We start from the raw sequence: 19,952 nt of genomic DNA on the forward strand, positions 1-19,952 counted from the left end.
GCCAACACAAGGTGGTGATGGTTGAGGTTGTTAGTTGGAGTTATGTGATACAGTTCAGATAAGATCATCAGCTACAATGTGGGGGCAGCTGTGGATGTTTGTGGTTGCTGTTGTTGCTTAACTCCATTCCTTCTGGCCAACCAGAGATGTTGGCCACAGGGTAAGCAGCTGCTTCTGTGGGGCCATCCTACAGTTACAGTACAGCATGTGTGCCATGTAGAGAATGGGCTCCCCCTTGTGGTAGACAGAGCCTCACCAGGGTCAGCCCAGGGTCCTTCCCCTTGGAGAGGCGCAGGGAAATATTAGGAGCTTTGTCTTGCAGGTGCATGCAGCAACTGCATTGCTTCACCCAGGGTACACAGTGTCGCCAAGTGTAGGCTCATCAGCACCAGATGTGTATGGTAGTAGTATGTAGCTGAATAGGAGTTGAGCTGCAGCCTCTGACCAAAAATGCATCTTCTGTCACTCGTTTTTGTTTTCATTTTTTAAGGCTCCAATTTGCTTGCATGCATCTGTCTTGGTCACCTAATGGCAGCTCTCCATGCTGCTCGATCTCTAGCGGCTTCCCTGTTTAGTTCCCTAACCTTGAGGATACACTCAGTAACCTCGTCCCAGATCTTTTTCAGTCTGCCTCTCACAACCCAACCCCCAGCATTAACAGTTCTCACTTTCTGCACCCAATTATCATCCCCCATCCTCTCCACATGCCCAAACCATCTCAGTTTGCCTCTCCTTATCATAACACCAATACACTTCAGTCCCATCCTACCTCTCAACTCTTCCATCATAAACCTAGCTCTCCCAGGCCTTGCACTCAAGGATGCACTGCTCATCCACCTAATCATTGCCATTTCTGTACATATGAGCCTGTGAATATCCTCTTCCTTTATTGCCCAGGTCTCACTACCATACAGCATTACACTCCTAACACATGCCATATACAAAGATCCCTTAGCATGGAGGGAGAGCCTCTCGTGTCAGGAGAGGCAACAGCTCCCTGAACTTCTTCCAACCACTTCTTACTCTAGCCACAGAGCTAGCTCCTGCCCCACCGCAGCATATAACGTGTCTCCCAAATAACAAAGCTCTTCCACACACTCAAGATACTCACCAGCAAGTTCAATCCTTTCACGCCAAGCAATATCCACATGCTCTCCCTGACACACCGCACACATGAAATCAGCATTATCTCGCAGTCTACCTCTAATACCGCTACATTTCATATTCACCCACTTCTCACAAACACTGCACAAGATGGAATTACTTTCCATACCCTTGTGACATATCACGCATGGCCACTCTCCTTCCTCTTTGATGGTACTGCCCTTAGCACTAGAAAACATCACTTTTGTTTTCTCTGCATATACTCTTAAGCCATTGTGCCCCATACCATCTCTCAACTTCTTAAACCTTTCCTCCGCCTCCCTTTCATTCTCAGCAACCAACACCAAATCATCAGCATACAACATCTCCCACAGGAGTCCATTTCTGAAGTCACGTGAGAGGGCTTCAAGTATCATGATAAACAACAAGGGGCTCAAGACTGACCCCCTGATGCACACCAACATTCACAGAACTCTTATCACTTAAATCTCCATTCACACTTACCTGGGTGTGATTACCCACATACATGGCCATAACGACCCTAACCAGCCACTCCTCGATCCCAAGCTTTCTCATTGCCCACCTCACAAACTCTGTAGGAACTCTGTCAAAGGCCTTCTCCAAATCAGCAGAAACATAGTACAGTTCCCTTTTCGTTCCTGAATATTTTCCTGAAGCTGTCACACAATGAATATGGCATCAGTGGTCCCTTTGCCTGGCATAAACCCAAACTGCATCTCATCAATATTCACTTTTCTCTAATCATACCTTCTAGAACTGTCTCAGTTACCCTCATTATCTGGTCTAAAAGCATAATGCCTCTGTGATTTCCTCTTTCCAGGGCATAGCCAATCATCTGGGACAACACAATCATATATAATCGTATTTATCTGGTCAGTGACTATCCTCACTCCTATATCTCCTGAGGCTTTTAACATTTCAGCATTCAACCCAGACACATCAGTTGCCTTTCTCACCTGCATCCTGCCCATTGCCCTGCTCACAGTAGCAGCATCAATCAAAGGCCATGGGCCTAACACTGGGTCTGCAGGCTCCAAACCTTTCCTGTCCCAGTCAGACTCCTCATTCAACAACCAGCTGTCATGCTCTCTCTGTGTGTCTTTAATATCCTTGCTATTCACCACAACCCTTCCTTCATCATTGTTCACACACTACTCACCTGTGATATCCCTATTCTCCCTCTTCATCTGATTTGTCTCCTTAAAAATCATATTCTTCCCTTCCACACGATTTAGGTTATCAGGTAAAAGTCTCTGTGACTCAGACTTCGTCCTGTAAACCTCTTTCCTAGTCCTGTGCTTGGCAGTCAATTATTCCTCTTTGTACACCTGCATCACTGAGCAGAATTTTTGCTTTAATCATTGATCAGACATTGATCTTTAGTCAGTGAACGAATGCTCGTGGGCCCTTCGGACCCCAGGCACTTGCTCCTGCAGAGGGCTCTCACATTTATGTGCTGTTCTAGTGTAACGTTGTCACTTGGATTTTTTGCAGCTAACCAATTGATCATGTTATTCACAGCTTCGGGTATGGAACCCAAGTTGTCCGAATGCAAGTCCAAGGTACACACACAGACACATGGCTACTGCTACAGTTTATTTTAGTTCTACCTCTGGCCAAAAAATTCTACGCAGATCCTATGCCGGGCTCTGGGAGCAGCGTTTTTTGGTCACAATGTGATTGGTCATTAAATATAGCAAAAATTTTTCAATCATGATGGGACCAAGTTTTTTTACATCAGCGATTTTTGTGCCAATTTTGGTGCAGTTTGAATGTGTAGTTTTGGCTGCCCAAAATACACACACACACACACACACACACACACACACACACACACACACACACACACACACACACACACACACACACACACGGCTACTGCTATAGGATAATAGATGGACGTTGGACTTCAGTCATTGAATAGAAGCTGAACTGGCACCTTCTGCATTTGCAGTAGTGCCTGTTCAGGTGGTCTGAGTCGATCAGCTGAGCAGCTTTGTGAGCATCTGACAGAGGGAGGTGATGCAACCAAAGGGGGAAGAGGCACCAGCACCCTCACTCGTAAAAGTCATAAAGGTGGTGGGGGCACTTGGGGCTCCATCTCCAGAGTGTTTGCCAGGCAGAAGAAGCGTGCTGCTCTTGACACATCTATATATGATGGTGAGGAAATTTATCTCTTTGTACACCTGCATCAAACACTAAAACTTTTCTTCAATTCAGCTGCTGCCCGGTGTGGTAGATAAAGTAAAACACTGGCTTAAGCGTATGTTTCATCATATTTACTGGTAACACTTAAATTGTGTGATACATTGGCATTTATATCCAGTTACAGTACCAATACATAAGTATTATCATGAGGATGCATAAACAGATGAATAATCCTTTACTTGGTTGTAGGAATGTCGAGTTTGGAGGACCTGCCTTCAGCCCTCACCAATGAGGAAACCAAGCACCCTTAGTTCCCTAATGTTTTTCTAACTGTGTGTGGTTCTTGGTAGTCTGCTAACTTATAGTTGTGTTATAAAAACCACTGTACTAACTTTTTTTTTGTGTATGTCTAGTTGTGATTCAGAAGATAAGAGGCACAAAAAAAAAAAAAAAAGGAACTTGTCCTCAATTCTGCTTTATGATTTCTGGCAACTAATAAAAATGTGATAAAGAATGTTTTGTACATACTAACTTGTACAGTAATGTTTTCTTTAGAATTCTAACTGATCAGGGTTTTTGCCATGTTATCTTTCTTGCTTCAGTTTTTAATAACACTTTGCATACACCATGGGATAGTAATTAAGTAACAGTAATTACAGATATAGCAGTGGTGGGCATGGCAAACAGGCCATCAGTGTCCTGCCTTGTGCAGCATGTGTTGATTTAGGATGATCTTCAGAATCCCTTCTATTAACAGTTGATATTAATCATTGTATGGTGATAATATATAATGTTCTTGCAGACTGTATAGCATGTGTAATTTCCTTACATACTACTCTTCACCTATATCCACCACAACTTTAACCACCCATAAACATACTCATGATTTCACAGTATGCATAAAACAGTTGTACTGTTTGTATCTTTACAATATACTACAAGTCATTATGCTAGCTCACCTTATCCTGTATACTGTATTCATAGTTCATGCTGTAGCTACATAATAATTCTGTATGCTGTACAAATCCTGTCACTGAGTTTTATGTACCTGTACAAGTGGTGATGCTAATCCCTTTGATGTGTATGTCTGCTAACTCTGGGTGTGTAGGCAGTGGGAGTGATAAGCGAGCCTCCTGGTCCCCAAGTTCCTCACTGTGTGCATCGCCGCTGACTGAGGAGAGCTACTCTGAAAAGCTGAGACTACTTGAGGAGGCACAGCATGTTCCCTTAGAAAGATGGAAGGCACCCACAGTTCTGGCTTGGCTGGAGGTGACCCTGGGAATGCCGCAGTATGGAGCCATGTGTGCAGAAAATGTTCGCAGTGGCAAGGTGAAATGTTGCTTGTATATTTTATGATTTATGATCCATATTAGCAGACTTATCATTCAAACTAAGCATTTGGAAAGAACACTGTCTTAACTCCTACATATCTTCTTTATTTGTAGTTTGTAAGATAACATGTGTACATGATACATGATTGTTGAATAATTTCATCATCCATCCATCCATCATCCAGTCCTACGTTGCCCCATGAGGAGCGTAGGAGCCCGGAGCTAAGCAGTTGGTCCAGACATTTAAGATGAGAGTGACCAACCTCACTCATCCCTGAGTGGCATTACATGAGCAATAAACCCCAATCACCCCTTGGATATAAACTTTCACCGGCTCAATCCAATTGGAGCACAATAATTACTCACTAAACCACCAGGTGCCAAAATTTGGTTATATGGTTACCACCCAGCATAGGAAATGGTTTCCTGGTGTACAGGAAACCATTTGTCTTGTCACTAAGTGTAGAGTCACCCACAGGCAGAAAGAAAAGGAAAGAATGAAGGAATGAAAGACAGAAGAGGGAGTGTTAAGTCACCCGTAGGCAGAAAGATGAGGAAAAAATGAAGGAAAGACAGAAAAAGATGGAAGGAAAGAAGGATGGAGGAGAGGACAGGGCAGACACCCAAGAGCAGCACTACATTGAGTGAGTGGATGGTGAGCGCCCCCACCTACCACACTTGAATAATTTCCCATCAATATATTACCATTACTTAGAGTGAATTAGCTAATATATGTTACAGGTTGAAATTTTTTCATTGCTGAACTCTCTTATTTACCCATTTCTTAACCCTTAGCCGCCGGGGGGTTCCCGGCTGCAGCACACACCTCCCTATGGGCGATTTCCGAGATTTTGGGAAAAATACCCTTACTTCAAACCCTTATATCTGACAATCTATAATAGCTAGAGATTCAAATAAAAGTTCGTAAGACTCACCAACTCTTCCTCTTTCCAATGATGGTATCCCGAGGTCTCTAGGTGGTCCCGTTGATGAGTAAGGTTAAGTTGAAGACGAGTAGTTTTTCATGTTTTGGCACACTGCTCCGAGCGCGAGCCACTGGCTGCGGCCTTGGCCCAGCCGGCTAGCGTTGGCAGCACTGCCTGGAGTGGTGAGTGTAACACTGCCCGTGCATCCTTGGAAGGAATGAGGAAGATTCCACTCGTTTTTTCCACTCCTCCTTACTCACCGCCGTGAAAATGAATCATCACCCGGTTCATGTGGCTCACCCAAGGATTTACCGCCCGCTCCATAATGCCTCTATGCCCTGTAGGTGTGTGGGAAGGGAAATATCTCATCGTTTTTCTGTATTCACTTCTTCCATAAGGAATATTTCTCCTTTACCTCGTTTTTCTGTTCTCACTTCTTCCGTAAATAATCATATTTCTCCTTTACTATGACACTTAGAACTGCACTGTACAGTACTCGTCAGAAGTATTCAGCGTTGTCCGCTGGGCGCGCAATACTTATGGCCCAAAAAGAATCACCCATTTTTTGGGGTAAGAATTGAGCCACAAGTTTGAGCTCCGAGCATGACGTCACGGTAGCCTGAGGCCTTCCGACACGCTGGTTGGGTCCCGCCTCAGTTGCCCACGGGCTGCCTGAGAGAGAGGAACTCCGCCGAGTGTCCCTCTCAAATTGCGCCATTTTTTACCGAGTGTCCCACAGTGTTTTGGCCTTTAAAACTTTGTTATGGCGCCTACCCGTGAACTATCGAGTGAAATCATATCCCAGATCATTGCTCTAAAGGAGGCAGGCCACCAGACAAAGGAAATTAGTGAATTGGTTGGTGTGGCACGATCGACAGTGCGTCGTTGGTGTGCGCGATTTCGGGAGGAAAACAGTGGTGAAGTTCCCACAAAGAAACCGAGGTCTGGTAGGCCTAGGAAAACTTCCCCAAGGTCTGTTAATGTTTTAAAACGTGCAGTGGAGTTTAATCCTCATGTGAGTGCAAGGAAAATTAAGGAGAGCAACCCAGAAGTGTTTGGTGAGGTGTCAGTGAGAACAGTGTCTCGTAGGGTGCATGAGCTTGGTTACACAAGTCACAGGCCTGTGAAAAAGCCTCTTCTCTCTAGCAGCCAGAGAATTCGTAGGCTTGCCTTTGCTAATAAATATCTAAACTGGGGTGAGGAGCAATGGTTGTCAGTGTTGTGGTCTGATGAGGCAACGTTTAGTGTTACCTGTAACAGAGGAGCACGAAAAGGTAGTGACCCACTTGACCCACGGTATGTAGAAAGCACAGTTAAACATCCTGATTCACTCATGGTATGGGGTTGTTTCTCAGGGAAGGGTTTGGGGAAGCTTGTTGTACTTCCCAAGAACCTCAGAGTGAATCAGGATGTTTACCTGGAGCTTCTGTGTGATCATTTACCAGACTCCTTCGAGCTAACAGGTGCACGAGTGTTTCAGCAGGATGGTGCACCTGCTCACAAGGCCAAATCGGTCACCAATTGGCTTCGTGACTGCGAGGTATCATTCATGACAGACTGGCCAGGAAATAGCCCAGACCTCAACCCGATTGAAAACCTCTGGTACCTCGTAAAGAAGAGTCTCCAAGGGAAGGACGTGAGCTCTCTGCCTAAGCTGGAAGCCGCCATTCGTGACTCCTGGGACAAAATACCGCTCCAGCACCTCAGGAGCCTCGCCCTTTCACTTCCAAGACGTCTCAGGTCCGTGAAGAAACGTAAAGGCTACCCTACAAAGCACTAAAGGTAAATAAAATGCATTATTTTTATGTTTTTTCAATGTTGAAAGGTTTGTTTCTCAGGAGGGACGCAGGGCGCTCCATACTTCTGACGAGCACTGTACATCACCATTATACATAATTACACTTTGACAAGTAAATGTTGTTGCTCTTTCACGCATTATTGTAGAGTATGAGGTAATTATTTGTACTGTAAGTCATACTGCTTTGTACTGTTCAGGGTTATAGTGAAAATCATATAAATGTTTCACACGTCACATCACAGATACACTGATGCTCATATTTGGCACAATCTCCCTGAGTATTGAGTGAAATAATTAGGTATAGCCAAGCAGGTATTTTTCTTTGTGGCCCGCTCACAAGTGGTTTTCTTTCAGGTATCACGTAGGCAAATGCAAAGTATTTCCAATAATTTTCAAACCAATATCCAATACACAGTATCAGTTTCTGCATTACACTTACTGTAAATCACTTATTTGCACTTGTTGAACTTATTATAAATGACTTACATCTTAGCACTTACTATACTTCACTCATACTATCACACTTTTCACTCATTTATGAAAATACACAAACTTGTGCATTGCTGTACATTATTTACACTTTCCCACACACCTGCTCAGTATTCACGCTTGGAGTGATACTCTGAGAAGCATTTGGGGCATAGGGGGACCTTGTATTCTGCACATTGGTACGAGGTCTCTTTTCGTCCTGGGGAACGGCGTTTGGTTGTGCGGAAGACGTGGCAACGCCTGTATGCCAGACGACCTGCTGCTGTTCTCCCGATCTCCACAATCTTGTGCCGACGGAAATACTCAGTACAGCTGAGCCTGTCAGCTGGAGCCGCTGTCCCCCGCCTAGCACCTGTCACCTGAGCAGTTGAATATTGCTCAAGGAGTTCGCGTGCAAACTCTCATAAAGAGAGAGGTTTCCTTACAAGCTCCTTGAACAGTATGAAACTGTTCAGGACGGCGATATCAAGGAAGTGTAAGAACGCCTTCTTGTACCACCTGCAGGACTTACTAGGCAATCGACCTCACCAATTTGCACGTCCGATTTATCAACCAGCCGCATGTTCATATTGTAATTGTTGACTGCATCTGGCTTTACCACGGGTTCCCTGGTCCTGTAGTCTGTTTTACCAGTTTCCTCCAGCACACCCTTATGAACTGTAGACAACATGTTAACCTGTGTCTTGTCATGCCAGAGAAGGGCTAACATGTTCCCACATTTCTTTGTCAGAAGGGCTCCTTTCTCAGTATTTGCCTGAAATGCTGGGAAATTCTTTCTGTTGGCCCTAACAGTTCCACAGGACTCAGTACTATGGTCAAGCAAATACTTTATCAATGCCGGGGCTGTGTGATAATTATCGGTATACAGAATGTGGTGCCTGTTGAAATACCTTTCCATCAGCACTTTCACTACTGATGCAGAGAATCCATGAGGATCATTGCTAGGTATATCAACATCTGTCGCCGAGTAAACTATTACATCCAGCGCATATCCAGTTTTACAGTCACAAAGTGCAAAGAATTTCAGGCCAAATCTGTGACGCTTTGATGGCACATAATGAATAAATGCAAGCCTGCCCGTGAATAACACCAGCGACTCGTCAATAACCACTTTCTGGAACGGACGGAAAACCCTGGAGAACGACTCTTTCAGCATTGTCAGGATTGGTCTTATTTTCCATAACCTGTCGTTCAGTGCAGCCCCATAATTTCGATTGATATGTAGGAACCTCAGGATTGCCAGGTACCTATCATGGGCCATGTACTTTCCGAAGACAGGTGTGCCAACGAGTTCATCCATCGACCAATAGTCGTGGAGCACATGTTTTCTTACGTGCGCCATCAGCATGGTCAGGGCAAGCCACACAAACATCTCCCCCACCTCAACAGGTATCCATTCATGCATATACGTGCTCTCGCTAGCAGGTACGTCCAGCCAACACACGCACATGGCCTGGTGGAAATTAATTTCATCGACCAGGTACTGCATAATTGCAGTCGTGAAAATTGCCTTGAATGGACTACTAATAGTCCAAGGCCTGGGGGGAAGTGCATCCTCCTGCACACCTGCACCCTGCTTATCAAATGCCAGCACAGATGGCTTAAAGCAGGCACCATCCTCCCACACAAATGTATCTACTCTACCCACACGTGGTAGAGCAGGCTGTCTGGCAGTTGCACTGCTTTTTCCAATCACTCGCGCACAACCACATGCATGGCCACGGGCAGGGGGGAGGGGAGGAGAGGGAGAGGGAAAGGTGGGTGAGTAAGTGGATGATGACTCACTTGACGCGGAACTTTCCTTAGAAGACGCTTGGCGCTGCGTATCACCACGTGGCTTCCGTCTAGGCAGTACTACTCCTCAAGGGCCTGGTTGAGGTGATTCTGCCCTTGAAGTGGTAGGCTGAGCTGTGGGGAAGTGGTGGAGGAAGATACGTCGGCGAGCAGGTGGGGAGAGTGTGGGGGAAATGGCTCTGCGGCGTTTTTTCCGCAGATGTCCGCCAGGTCCACGGCCACTTTCCCGTTCTCCTGGGTCATCTACTGCCTCCTCATCACCAAAATCATCACTCTCGTAGGCTGTCCCTTCCTCCTGTAGAAGTCGGAGAGCCCTCTCTGGCGTCGGAGAGCGAGTAGGAGATGGAGGGCGAGAGAGCTCGCTCTCCACGTGGTAGCTGTCTTTACCCTCAGAAGACGTACTTTCACTAAATGTCCTAGAGAACACAGTTTTGTCTAGGGCACGTCCTATGGCACTGTCAAAAAGCCCTTTCCCTGGCACAAAGGGCATGACTTTAGTGGGGGTCTATGAGGTGATCGGCCTTTCACGTGGTGGAATGGAATCGGACGAAGTCGAGGAAGATGACATGGTTCCTCTCGCTACCACTGCCGAGTACAGACTGAGCCCTCAACCTCGGGGTACCTGTGGGTCCTACCTACCCCGTAGGTATCACAGAAAATGGTCCCGCACTCAAACAGTGGTGGGAAGGTGAGTGCGGTATAGCAAGTAAACTGGCGGCCCTGCGCGCCCTGAATCCTGTCGTGCATACACGTCAACCGGCGGATAAGGGTTAATAGTTTATGAAAGATCCCTTTCTTTTTCAGTGTTATGACTATTAAGAGGAAATAGTAAAACTATATACAGGTTGTCAAAGAATGAGCTTTGGATTGTGGTAGCTACTGTGTAATTGTTCTGTAAGGAGTTCAGTTTAGTAAATCCTCAACATAACAAGCCTCTTTACACGTAATTTTAGCAGTAATGAACTACAGTATTTGAGCCTTCTTTACAATATTTTCGGTAAGGGAATGCAGTTAGGCATATAACAACAGTGTGGCCATCCAACCAAACAACCACATGAATGGATAATATAACTCGTTTTGCCTCACTTTTTTGTTACCCTTCACACATTTCACTCAGTTTTTGCCACTTTTGAGCTCAGAACATATATATTGTTAATCTAAAGTGTAGTGCAAAGACAGTATTTAGGACAGTTTTTTCACTTTGATATGTGATAGTCTGTTTTGTAATGGTGTAGTGGTGGGCATCAGCCAGCCAGCTGCTAGACATTTGATGATTTTAAAATACTTTTCACATGTTAATTCAGTTTTTTTCACTTTAGAGCTCAGAAAATAATTGTCATTCGCATGTGTAAAGCACAAACTATCTATCTACCTATCTATTGCCAGACGCTTTATTCTCGTAAGGGGTGGCCACAAACAAATTGCCTCCATGTTACTCTGTCCCCTGCCATTTCACTGCCCTGCTCCCAGCTCTCACTCCCCTCTCTCATATACCTCTCCACTCCATCCCACCATCTCATCCTTGGCCTCCCTCTCCCTCTTTCCTCTTCCACCTCACTCATATACACTATCCTCGTCAGTTTCTTATTCTCCATCCTCTCCACATGGCCAAACCACCTCAGAGTGTTTCTTCTAATGCTTCCTATCACATCCATATCACAACGCTCCTTCACATCCTAATTTGTCAGTCTGTCCATCCAACCATCAAGTAGAAAAATTCACTCAGTTCACTATCCACACACACTGCAACTTTATCACCCTCTTCACAGCATTCAACAGCTTCCCATCTACTCCATATATTCTTAATACTTTCCACAATCCTTGTCTATCCACCCAGTCATATGCTTTCTCCAAATCCATGACAGCCGCACAAACTAAACTGCAAATAATCAAGGCACACTTTGACTGGGGCACTGTTTGTTTATGTGGTGTGAATACTTATGATTTACCCACTGAATTTGGGTGGGTGTAGTGTATAATGAGGCTGTGTTTATAAATTGTAATGACCATTGAACATCGGATATAATTAATTTTCACATATAGCATCAGCCTCTTTCCCCATTTAGTTTGCTGTAATGAGGAAATATCAGCCATTTCCTAAGTTATTGCTGCATAATTGTTGTTAAGCTTAAAGGATTATTATCTTATAGGTGTTACTGGAGCTGAGTGACTCAGAGCTAGAGATGGGTTTGGGCATCACACACCCAATGCACCGCAAGAAGCTGCGCTTGGCCATAGAGGAGATGCGTGAACCTCGCCTGTCACGATTCCCTCGCATCTCTGCTCTAGGCCACACTTGGGTTTCTTCTGAGTGGTTGCCAGACTTAGGCTTACCTCAGTACTCAGAGGCTTTTGCCAACTCCTTAGTTGATGGGCGGTTGCTGGAGGCACTTACAAAGAAGGAACTAGAGAAGCACTTGGGAGTCCACCGCAAGTTCCACCAAGCCTCCATTATACATGGTGTACACCTCCTCAGGATTGTCAGATTTGACAGACAGGTATGTTGACGTTGAACCTAAAAGGATGTAAACATTTGTACCACAGCATAGGTTTATTAGGTGGCAGGTAGTGACGTACTGTATGCATATATGAATGGATGATGGCATGTGAACTTTTACCATAGTTCTCTTTGGCATTTATCTTAAGTTTGAATTATTTGATCATGTTAATCTGAATGTTATTATCACTTTTTCTACCAGTTTTTAGCATGAGCAGTGCTATAGCCATCCTGCCTTTAGTGTAATATCACCATAACATGACTGTTATGAGTAATGCTCTTACTAACATTTTTTACATGAAATCTAGTTAGCTCAGTGGTCATAATTGTATTGATGATTTTCACATGTTATTTGAAAAGAAGCAAATGTTTTAAACAGCTGTCTTGACCCAGGGTGATTATTTCATTGAATTATAGGTATTGCATTCCATATCACTGTTAAAAAATTTATGACCATTCAAGTCATACATCTGAGGCATACATTACTCTAAATGACTGGGGTAATATGTGTTGCATATTGTAAGTGTAGTAGGCATAATTGTGTATGTTGGTATGACAGGTGTTGGCAGAGCGACGGCGGCAATGTGAGATGGTTGATAGTGACCCAGTGGTGTGGACTAACATGCGTTGGGTTCGCTGGGCTCGCTCTATTGACCTGGCTGAGTATGCAGATAACCTCAAGGGTAAGCCACAAGGCTCCATTTCATACTTTCCTTGATCATCATAATCTTTTTGTTTTCAGTGTCCTGAAAGTGACTTAAAATTCCAAATCTCCTCAAAACAGTTTTGATATTCCTTTAATTTAGTAATATATTCATGTTTTTTGTACAATCTGGTAGATGGGGGCATTCACCGTCCACTCACTCAATGTTGTGCTGCTTTGGGTGTCTGCCCTTTCCTTTCTTCCTTCCTTCCTCTTCTGTCTTTCTTTTCTTCATTCTTTCCTATTCTTTCTGCCTGTGGGTGCCTTTACACTCCCTCTCCTGTCTTTCTTACCTTCATTCTTTCCTCTTCCATCTGCCTGTGGGTGAATCTACACTGAGTGACAAGCCAAATGGTTTCCTGTACACCAGGAAACCATTTACTATGCTGGGTGGTAACCATAAAACCAAATTATGGCTCCTGGTGGTTTAGTTGGCAATTAAGGCACTCCAATCAGATTGTGCCTGTGTAAGTTTATATCCAAGGGGTGGTTGGGGGTTTATTGCTCATGTAATGCCACTCAGGGATGAGTGAGGCTGGTCACTCTCATCTTAAATGTCAGGAACAACTTACCTAACCCCAGGATCCTACACTCTTCATGGGGTGACATAGGATTGGATGATTGATGGATGGATTAAGGCTCTTCAGTTGGATTGAGCGGTGCAGGTTTATATCCGAGGGGTGGTTGGGGTTTATTGCTCACATAATGCCATTCAGGGTTGAGTAAAGCTGGTCACTCTCATTTTAAATGTCAGGACCGACATGCCTAGCCCTGGGCTCTTGCGCTCCTCATGGGGCAACATATGATTGGATGATGGATGGACAATTTTTTAAAAATTGCATCTTCTGATTTTTAAAAGCTGCTATTATATTGGTAAACAGACAGTGGTGTACACGGAGCCCTGGTGGTGCTGGAGTCTTCTTTCACATCAGACACCATGGCCACTGCCCTTGGTATCCCTCAATCCAAAAATATTATCCGCCGTCACTTGGCTACTGAGCTGGATGGCCTTGTACTACCAGCCAGGTGAGAAGTTGTTTCACTTTGAAGTCTAATTTACATGGATCTTCCTTATACTTCTCAATTCAAGTTTTCCAATCATGTTGCCAAAAGTTATTTCATGGGGGGGGGGGAAGCCAAGTCACTTCCATATTATTCCTTTGAATTTAGAAGATTTTAGTGCACAGGAGGATGTGAGGCTAGGGCACTGTAGTCCAGATCATTGTAGCTGTATAAGACCATCCTGTGCCTCGTGATAGAAAAACCTTTGGCTGCCACATGAATTCAAACCATAGGACATTAATGCATAGCTTCTTTTGACTGGAAATATATTAATTTTGTAACTTTGGTATTCCAACACCCTTTTATCCTAGGTGTCTTGGCATTTACTGCATTGTATATCCGAAGTGTGAAAAATATGGTACTTTTGTTGTCTGAATTGCCAGACTATCATGCACAGATTATTGAGGACAAGAGATGCCAGTCAGCAATGACTGTGTGTCCACTGTATTCCCTCTTGTCCATGATCTCATCAGTTATTGATGTTACAAGTACTGTACAGCTTTCCCTCATCTGGCAATCCAAACCTGAGGAATCACACCCCATATACACAAACTACTCATACAAGAAAACAGGGTGGACAAAATCCACTTAAGAATAGAGCAACACTTCAAACACACTTAAACAATTCACTCATCACCAACATCAACAGGCACATTACGAAGTTCACTAACATCATATTAAGTGCAGACAAACACTACATCCCACGAGGCAGCTTAGACATTACTGTCCAGACTTTACACCAGAGATTGACTGCCTTACAAGACAGCATGACAGATTTAAACACAACTCACCTTTACCGTACACACAAGATATCATAACGTGGCTCCAAGAACTCAACACTGAGATGAACAACAAAATTAGTACTAGGAAAATGGAAAACTGGAAGGCTCTTGTAACAGTGCTTAGTCACTTCACAGATGCCTATTAGCTCTACAGAACTTCCGAGACCCACACTGCAATCACCAACACCCAACACAGTCCTTCATACAAAGAACAAAACATACTGTATTCATAAACCACTATGCAAACTCAGTCCACTTAACACCAACATGCACCACATCTGCAAAACAACCCTCTCAGCATAGGCAGTCCTTTCCACTTGATCACAGTGCATCCACCTTCACTCCGGAACAGATACATAACATTATCAAGAAAACAAAGAACTCTATATGCACAGGGCTGGATATAGCATCAGCAATCTACACCTGAAACATCTAGGACCATAAGTCATTCAGGCCTTCATAAACATCAGCATCTACTAATACGCTCACTGTAGTATTCCCAGTGTTTGAAAGCATGGAATAATCATTACTGTACTTAAACCAAACAAAAGATCCAACACTCCCTTCTTCATACAGACCCATAACACGACTTAGCATACCACCCAAAACAATGAATGCCTCATTCTCAACAGTGTCACTCCCTCATGTCCCCCTTGCTCCTTGACAACACAGATTCAGAAAACTGCACTCTAAGAGCACCTTATTGACTAATCTCACACAGTGAGCGTTAATGGCATCAGCTCTGCAACACCCGCTGAGCATACGCTTTTCATCTCCCTACGTGTCAAGTGGGGTTGGTGGAGGATTAGTGCCCCTCCCTGTAAAACAATTAACTCTAAGCCCTTGGCCACCCCGTTTGGGATACATGGCGTCTGGCAATGAATGAATGAATGAGATGCTAGTAAAGCCTTCAATGCCATCCTGTGATGCAAACTAATTGCCAAGTTGTACTACACAAATATGGAGAACAACACCAAAAGCTGGCTTGCCAACTATTTATCTGGTAGAAAAGCACATGTTACATTCCAGGGCAAGTCATCACGAATACAAAAATTTCATTAACGAAGTTCCACAAGGGCGTCATTTTCTCACCTACACCCTTCACCTTGTACATACATGATATTCCCACCTAACAACCCACAAACTTTGCCTCATATGCAGATGGTATCACCATAACAACCACACATCACATTGCACACACAGCCTGCACACTGCAACAAGACACATTGCAGCTCTTGGTTGAGTACAACAGGCTGAAGATCACCCCAGTTGAATCCACTACCACACTCATCACCAACAGTAAGCTTGAAAACAGGTACTCTCCCCACATCGCACTAAACAGCATATGTGTGCCACATACACACATCATTAACTCGCCGCATCTCGGCAAATTTTTCACCAATGACACCCCCCAATCCTGGCAGATTTTTGGAAAAAAATTTTTGTGGCTAAAACTTCTGTTTTTTATGAGAAACATCAAAAATTCTGAATGTGCTTAGTTGAGTTTAGAAATACCAATACAGGTAACAGTACCCTCACCTTGGTACTGTGTTCTCCCAGGCCAGGCTCCAGAGAAGACATTTTCTTGAGAGGGATAACTATTCCAAATCACTCATTATATGTAAATATTTATTTATTTGGTACTAATTTATATGTAGTACAAGAGTGTATTGGTTTTCACACAGTACTATAGGCAATATAAGCATTGTTCATCACCAAACACATCAACATATGGCACCTTCCTTTATGACGTTACCGCCCCATCACTTCTGCTTGTTTCTTCCTTTGTCCTCCACCTCGGGAATCACTTTCGCCTTGAATTTCATCATTGAAGAGACCGTAGTGTGACATGTCTTTACTGTCCAGGTCACTGCTAACAGGTGAGTTGCCAAGAAAATGGCATGGGGGGGAGGGGGGGTCAGGTGGGGCCAGGCATTATCCCCACCTGTTGTTGGGTAGAGGAAGGTCTCCCACATATGCCTACCAAAAATCACCTGTGAAACTTGAAAAATGTGCAAATGACAGACCTCGCAATTGCAAAACGTATGGATACGTCATCGGGTGTCACTGTAACAAAATGTGGTGACGTATCCATATGTAACGGGACGCCTCAGGTTAAGTTCCTTGGAGTGACATATGACACTGGATTCACCTTCAAGGACTATCAACAAGACATCAAGAGCTGGTGCACCCCTTGACTCACTGTGCTCAGGGTAACAACGGCCAGACTTTGGGCAGCAAAAAGAATCACTCTCCTCACACTTCAAACAGTACATTAAATTAGTGTTGTCCTATGCATCTCTGACATAGGCTTCCAGCCTGTCTAATACCCACTGCAGTGCCATGCAGATTGCACAGAGCAATGCCATACACAGAACAGTGGCTGCATCAAAACCACTCCCACAGCTCACTTACACTGAAAATAAAGTCTTCCCTGTCAAAGACTACCTTGATATAAGAGGCACACAGCTGTATTCAGCAGCCTTTTCCAATACACAAGACCCCTGTCATTACATGAAAGACACACACAACACACCTAGTCACATAAAACAATCACCACACAAACATTATCAAACCCTTTACAACAATGTCCCACCTCCAGGTATTCTGACACTAGCAGTGAAAAAATACCTACATACTCACTTCACATGCAGGGCAATATAACATCTCTATCACTACATCATACCACCAGCCTTTCCCTCCTGACATCCACCCATCGGTGTCCTTAACTAGAGATGATTGAGTTCGCCTAGGTAGGCTTAGAGGAGGATCATCACCCAGCCCTCCTCAGTTACCAACTTCGATTTGGACTGGGTGGAATCACAGATAACATGTGCCCAGCTTGTAGATTAGGCCCACATAATATAACAAACATAATGAAGCACTGCAGTGCACATGCCACACTAAGATGCAAGCACAATATCAACAGTGTAAGGAACTTACGAGACCATCTCATAGGGGCAGTGCTTACCTGTGGTCAGTGGGTCTGCTCAGTCAGCAGACTGAGGTTGAGCAACAAGAACAACAACATGGAGGATATATAGTATCTCAAGAAGATAATTTATGAATTTCAGATTCATTGATTCTTACAAGATTAAGAGTTGTAGGGTAACATGCTTAACTTAGCATACAAAATAAGTGTTAGTTTCACCGTAAATATGACTTCAAGAAAATAACATAAGCTATGACAAAACTATATGCAACCTCAGTACGTACCTGAATACTTTGCATATAGTCTAAAGTTGTTGTATATTGTTCCCCATCATCTAAACTGCAAGTAAAAACCAATATCCAACAGGCAACAACTTGATGAACAAGCGCGATATGCCAAGATGGAGAGACGGAGACAAGAGAAATTGGCCTCCGGGGGCAGCTTAGGCCGGTCTTTCTCTCGCAGCTATGGTACTGGTCTAGAAAAAGGTGACAAGGAGAGGAGAAGAGCCTCATTAAGAGTGAGTACACCTTGCAAACTTGTTATTTCTTGGTTCATATATTTTGAAGGTGATTAATATCTTAGTTGTTAACCTCAGACAGTTATATGGTATTTACGGCTACTAAAGCATGAATGGAGTTTCCTTTCCTGTGACGAGGATTTTTAGTTGTGGAGCTGTTCCTATACCTGGGTTCAGACAGTTAGGCCTGATCACTGAAGTCAAAGTATATAAATGCTGTGATATGTGTAGAATTTTTCCTTAATACCTTTAATGGTTTTAGTGATTTACTTGTAATTTTTCTGTAATGTGGATTTGAGTAAATGACACCCATTAGTCAATAGGATGAGAAAGTCCTGTGACTTTGTTTCCACTGCTACACCACATTCACCTCATGCTTGCTAAAATGTACAGTGATGGACAGATTGCATCAGTTTACCTAGGCATAGGGGTTCAACAACCTCATTGTCAGTGACAGGTGGTGCAGTTAGCAGTGTAACTGTGAAACTGTGAGTCCCATTTCCTTCATATGATCTGTCCCTCAAATTTGAGTGTTGCATAACCAGCATATTTTGCCATTACTGCATACAGCCACAACCTACAGTAGTACTGTGGGGATGGATGAATCATTTCATACCAGTCACTAAGTGAGGCTGAGGATGAACAAAGGCTTTGCCATGTGTAAATTTATCATGAAATATCCCCAGCATTTTGTAATTCATTGTTTCTTCCATCTTAGGGATTCTCTGGCTTGATGGCAAGCCAGTTGCAAAAAGTGTCACATTGGTATCTAGTATTGTACCATGAATTAGCTTAGCATATCTATATACTGCCATGGGATGGTGGCTTGTTACCAGGCCAGAACATTAGACAGACTGAAAGCTAGTACATTTATAGAACATTTTATGCAAAGAGGAGTTATGTGTTTTTTTGCTCTGTCTCAGCAGGTGACTAATATCAGTTGTTTCTCCATTCCCATTGTGCCTGGTGGTGGTTGTAAGCCAGCATCCTTAGATGCTGGCCCTACCATTGTTTAAGGGGAAAGTAGAATACAAAGACATCAGGACTAAGATCTGTCCCTGCCTAGAGCTGTTATTTCCTGTTAAATTAAGTTGGCTTGTTTGGCTGTGTGGGATGTGAGAGGAGCGAATGACAAACAGGAAATGAGAGTTATTGTTGCCAAAGAAAGAATGACAAGATGTGATGACACTGAATGAAAGATGAAAGAGGGTGAGCTGGATGAGGGGGAAGAATGACATGTGCAAGCTTGGGCATGAGCACTTATGGAAGAAATGAAGAAAGAGTAAGATTTTAACCCGTTAACTGCTCTATACAGCCTGGGCTGTTCCGAGTACAACTGCTCAATACCGCCCTGGCTGCACAGGTGAATTTCGAATATAGTGCCATGGTGACCAAGGCCAACCCATACAAGCATGTTTGAGCCTTCAAAACTGAAACCGAAACCGAAAAAGAAAACGAAAACCATACATTCCAATAGGGAATCAGACACTTCGATGTTCATCCATGGCTTTACCAAGGTAAATATTGAGCTAATATTTTGTTACGATATACTTTGGCATGTGTTCTCTCAATTCCTAAGACAAAATTTGGCCTTTGGGAAATTTCATTTTTACCCCTATGTCTGTGCACCACGGACATCTCCAAAAAACTGCCATGATCAGTTAACGGGTTATTAAATGACAAGTGGAGGAGAAGAATGAGTGACTGTTTAGTATACAGTACTGTACTTTCTTAATATGCTTACAGGCATAAGTTAAATCTGAGATGTTTACAATAGTAGGACTTTTATAATGGCATAATTACCATGAGGGAAAAAAAAAAAATGGAAGAGAAAGATGGGTTTTT

The 19,952-nt window shown here is 43.6% G+C and overlaps 1 protein-coding gene across 1 annotated transcript in view; it reads left to right on the forward strand.

Annotated features, from left to right (window-relative positions):
• Positions 1 to 19,952, forward strand: part of LOC145413262 (uncharacterized) — a 142,891-nt gene that overhangs the window by 65,777 nt on the left and 57,162 nt on the right. The window contains exons 9-14 of the mRNA XM_080282991.1: positions 3,080 to 3,285; positions 4,382 to 4,602; positions 11,762 to 12,109; positions 12,668 to 12,791; positions 13,693 to 13,837; positions 17,954 to 18,107. Coding sequence (XP_080139117.1) covers positions 3,080 to 3,285; positions 4,382 to 4,602; positions 11,762 to 12,109; positions 12,668 to 12,791; positions 13,693 to 13,837; positions 17,954 to 18,107 — 1,198 coding nt within the window. The remainder of the gene's footprint in view (positions 1 to 3,079; positions 3,286 to 4,381; positions 4,603 to 11,761; positions 12,110 to 12,667; positions 12,792 to 13,692; positions 13,838 to 17,953; positions 18,108 to 19,952) is intronic.

This window comes from Coenobita brevimanus, chromosome 95 (assembly GCF_032717465.1).
Source record: "Coenobita brevimanus isolate Jiangsu-jjx chromosome 95, ASM3271746v2, whole genome shotgun sequence".
NCBI classification, from domain to species: domain Eukaryota; kingdom Metazoa; phylum Arthropoda; class Malacostraca; order Decapoda; family Coenobitidae; genus Coenobita; species Coenobita brevimanus.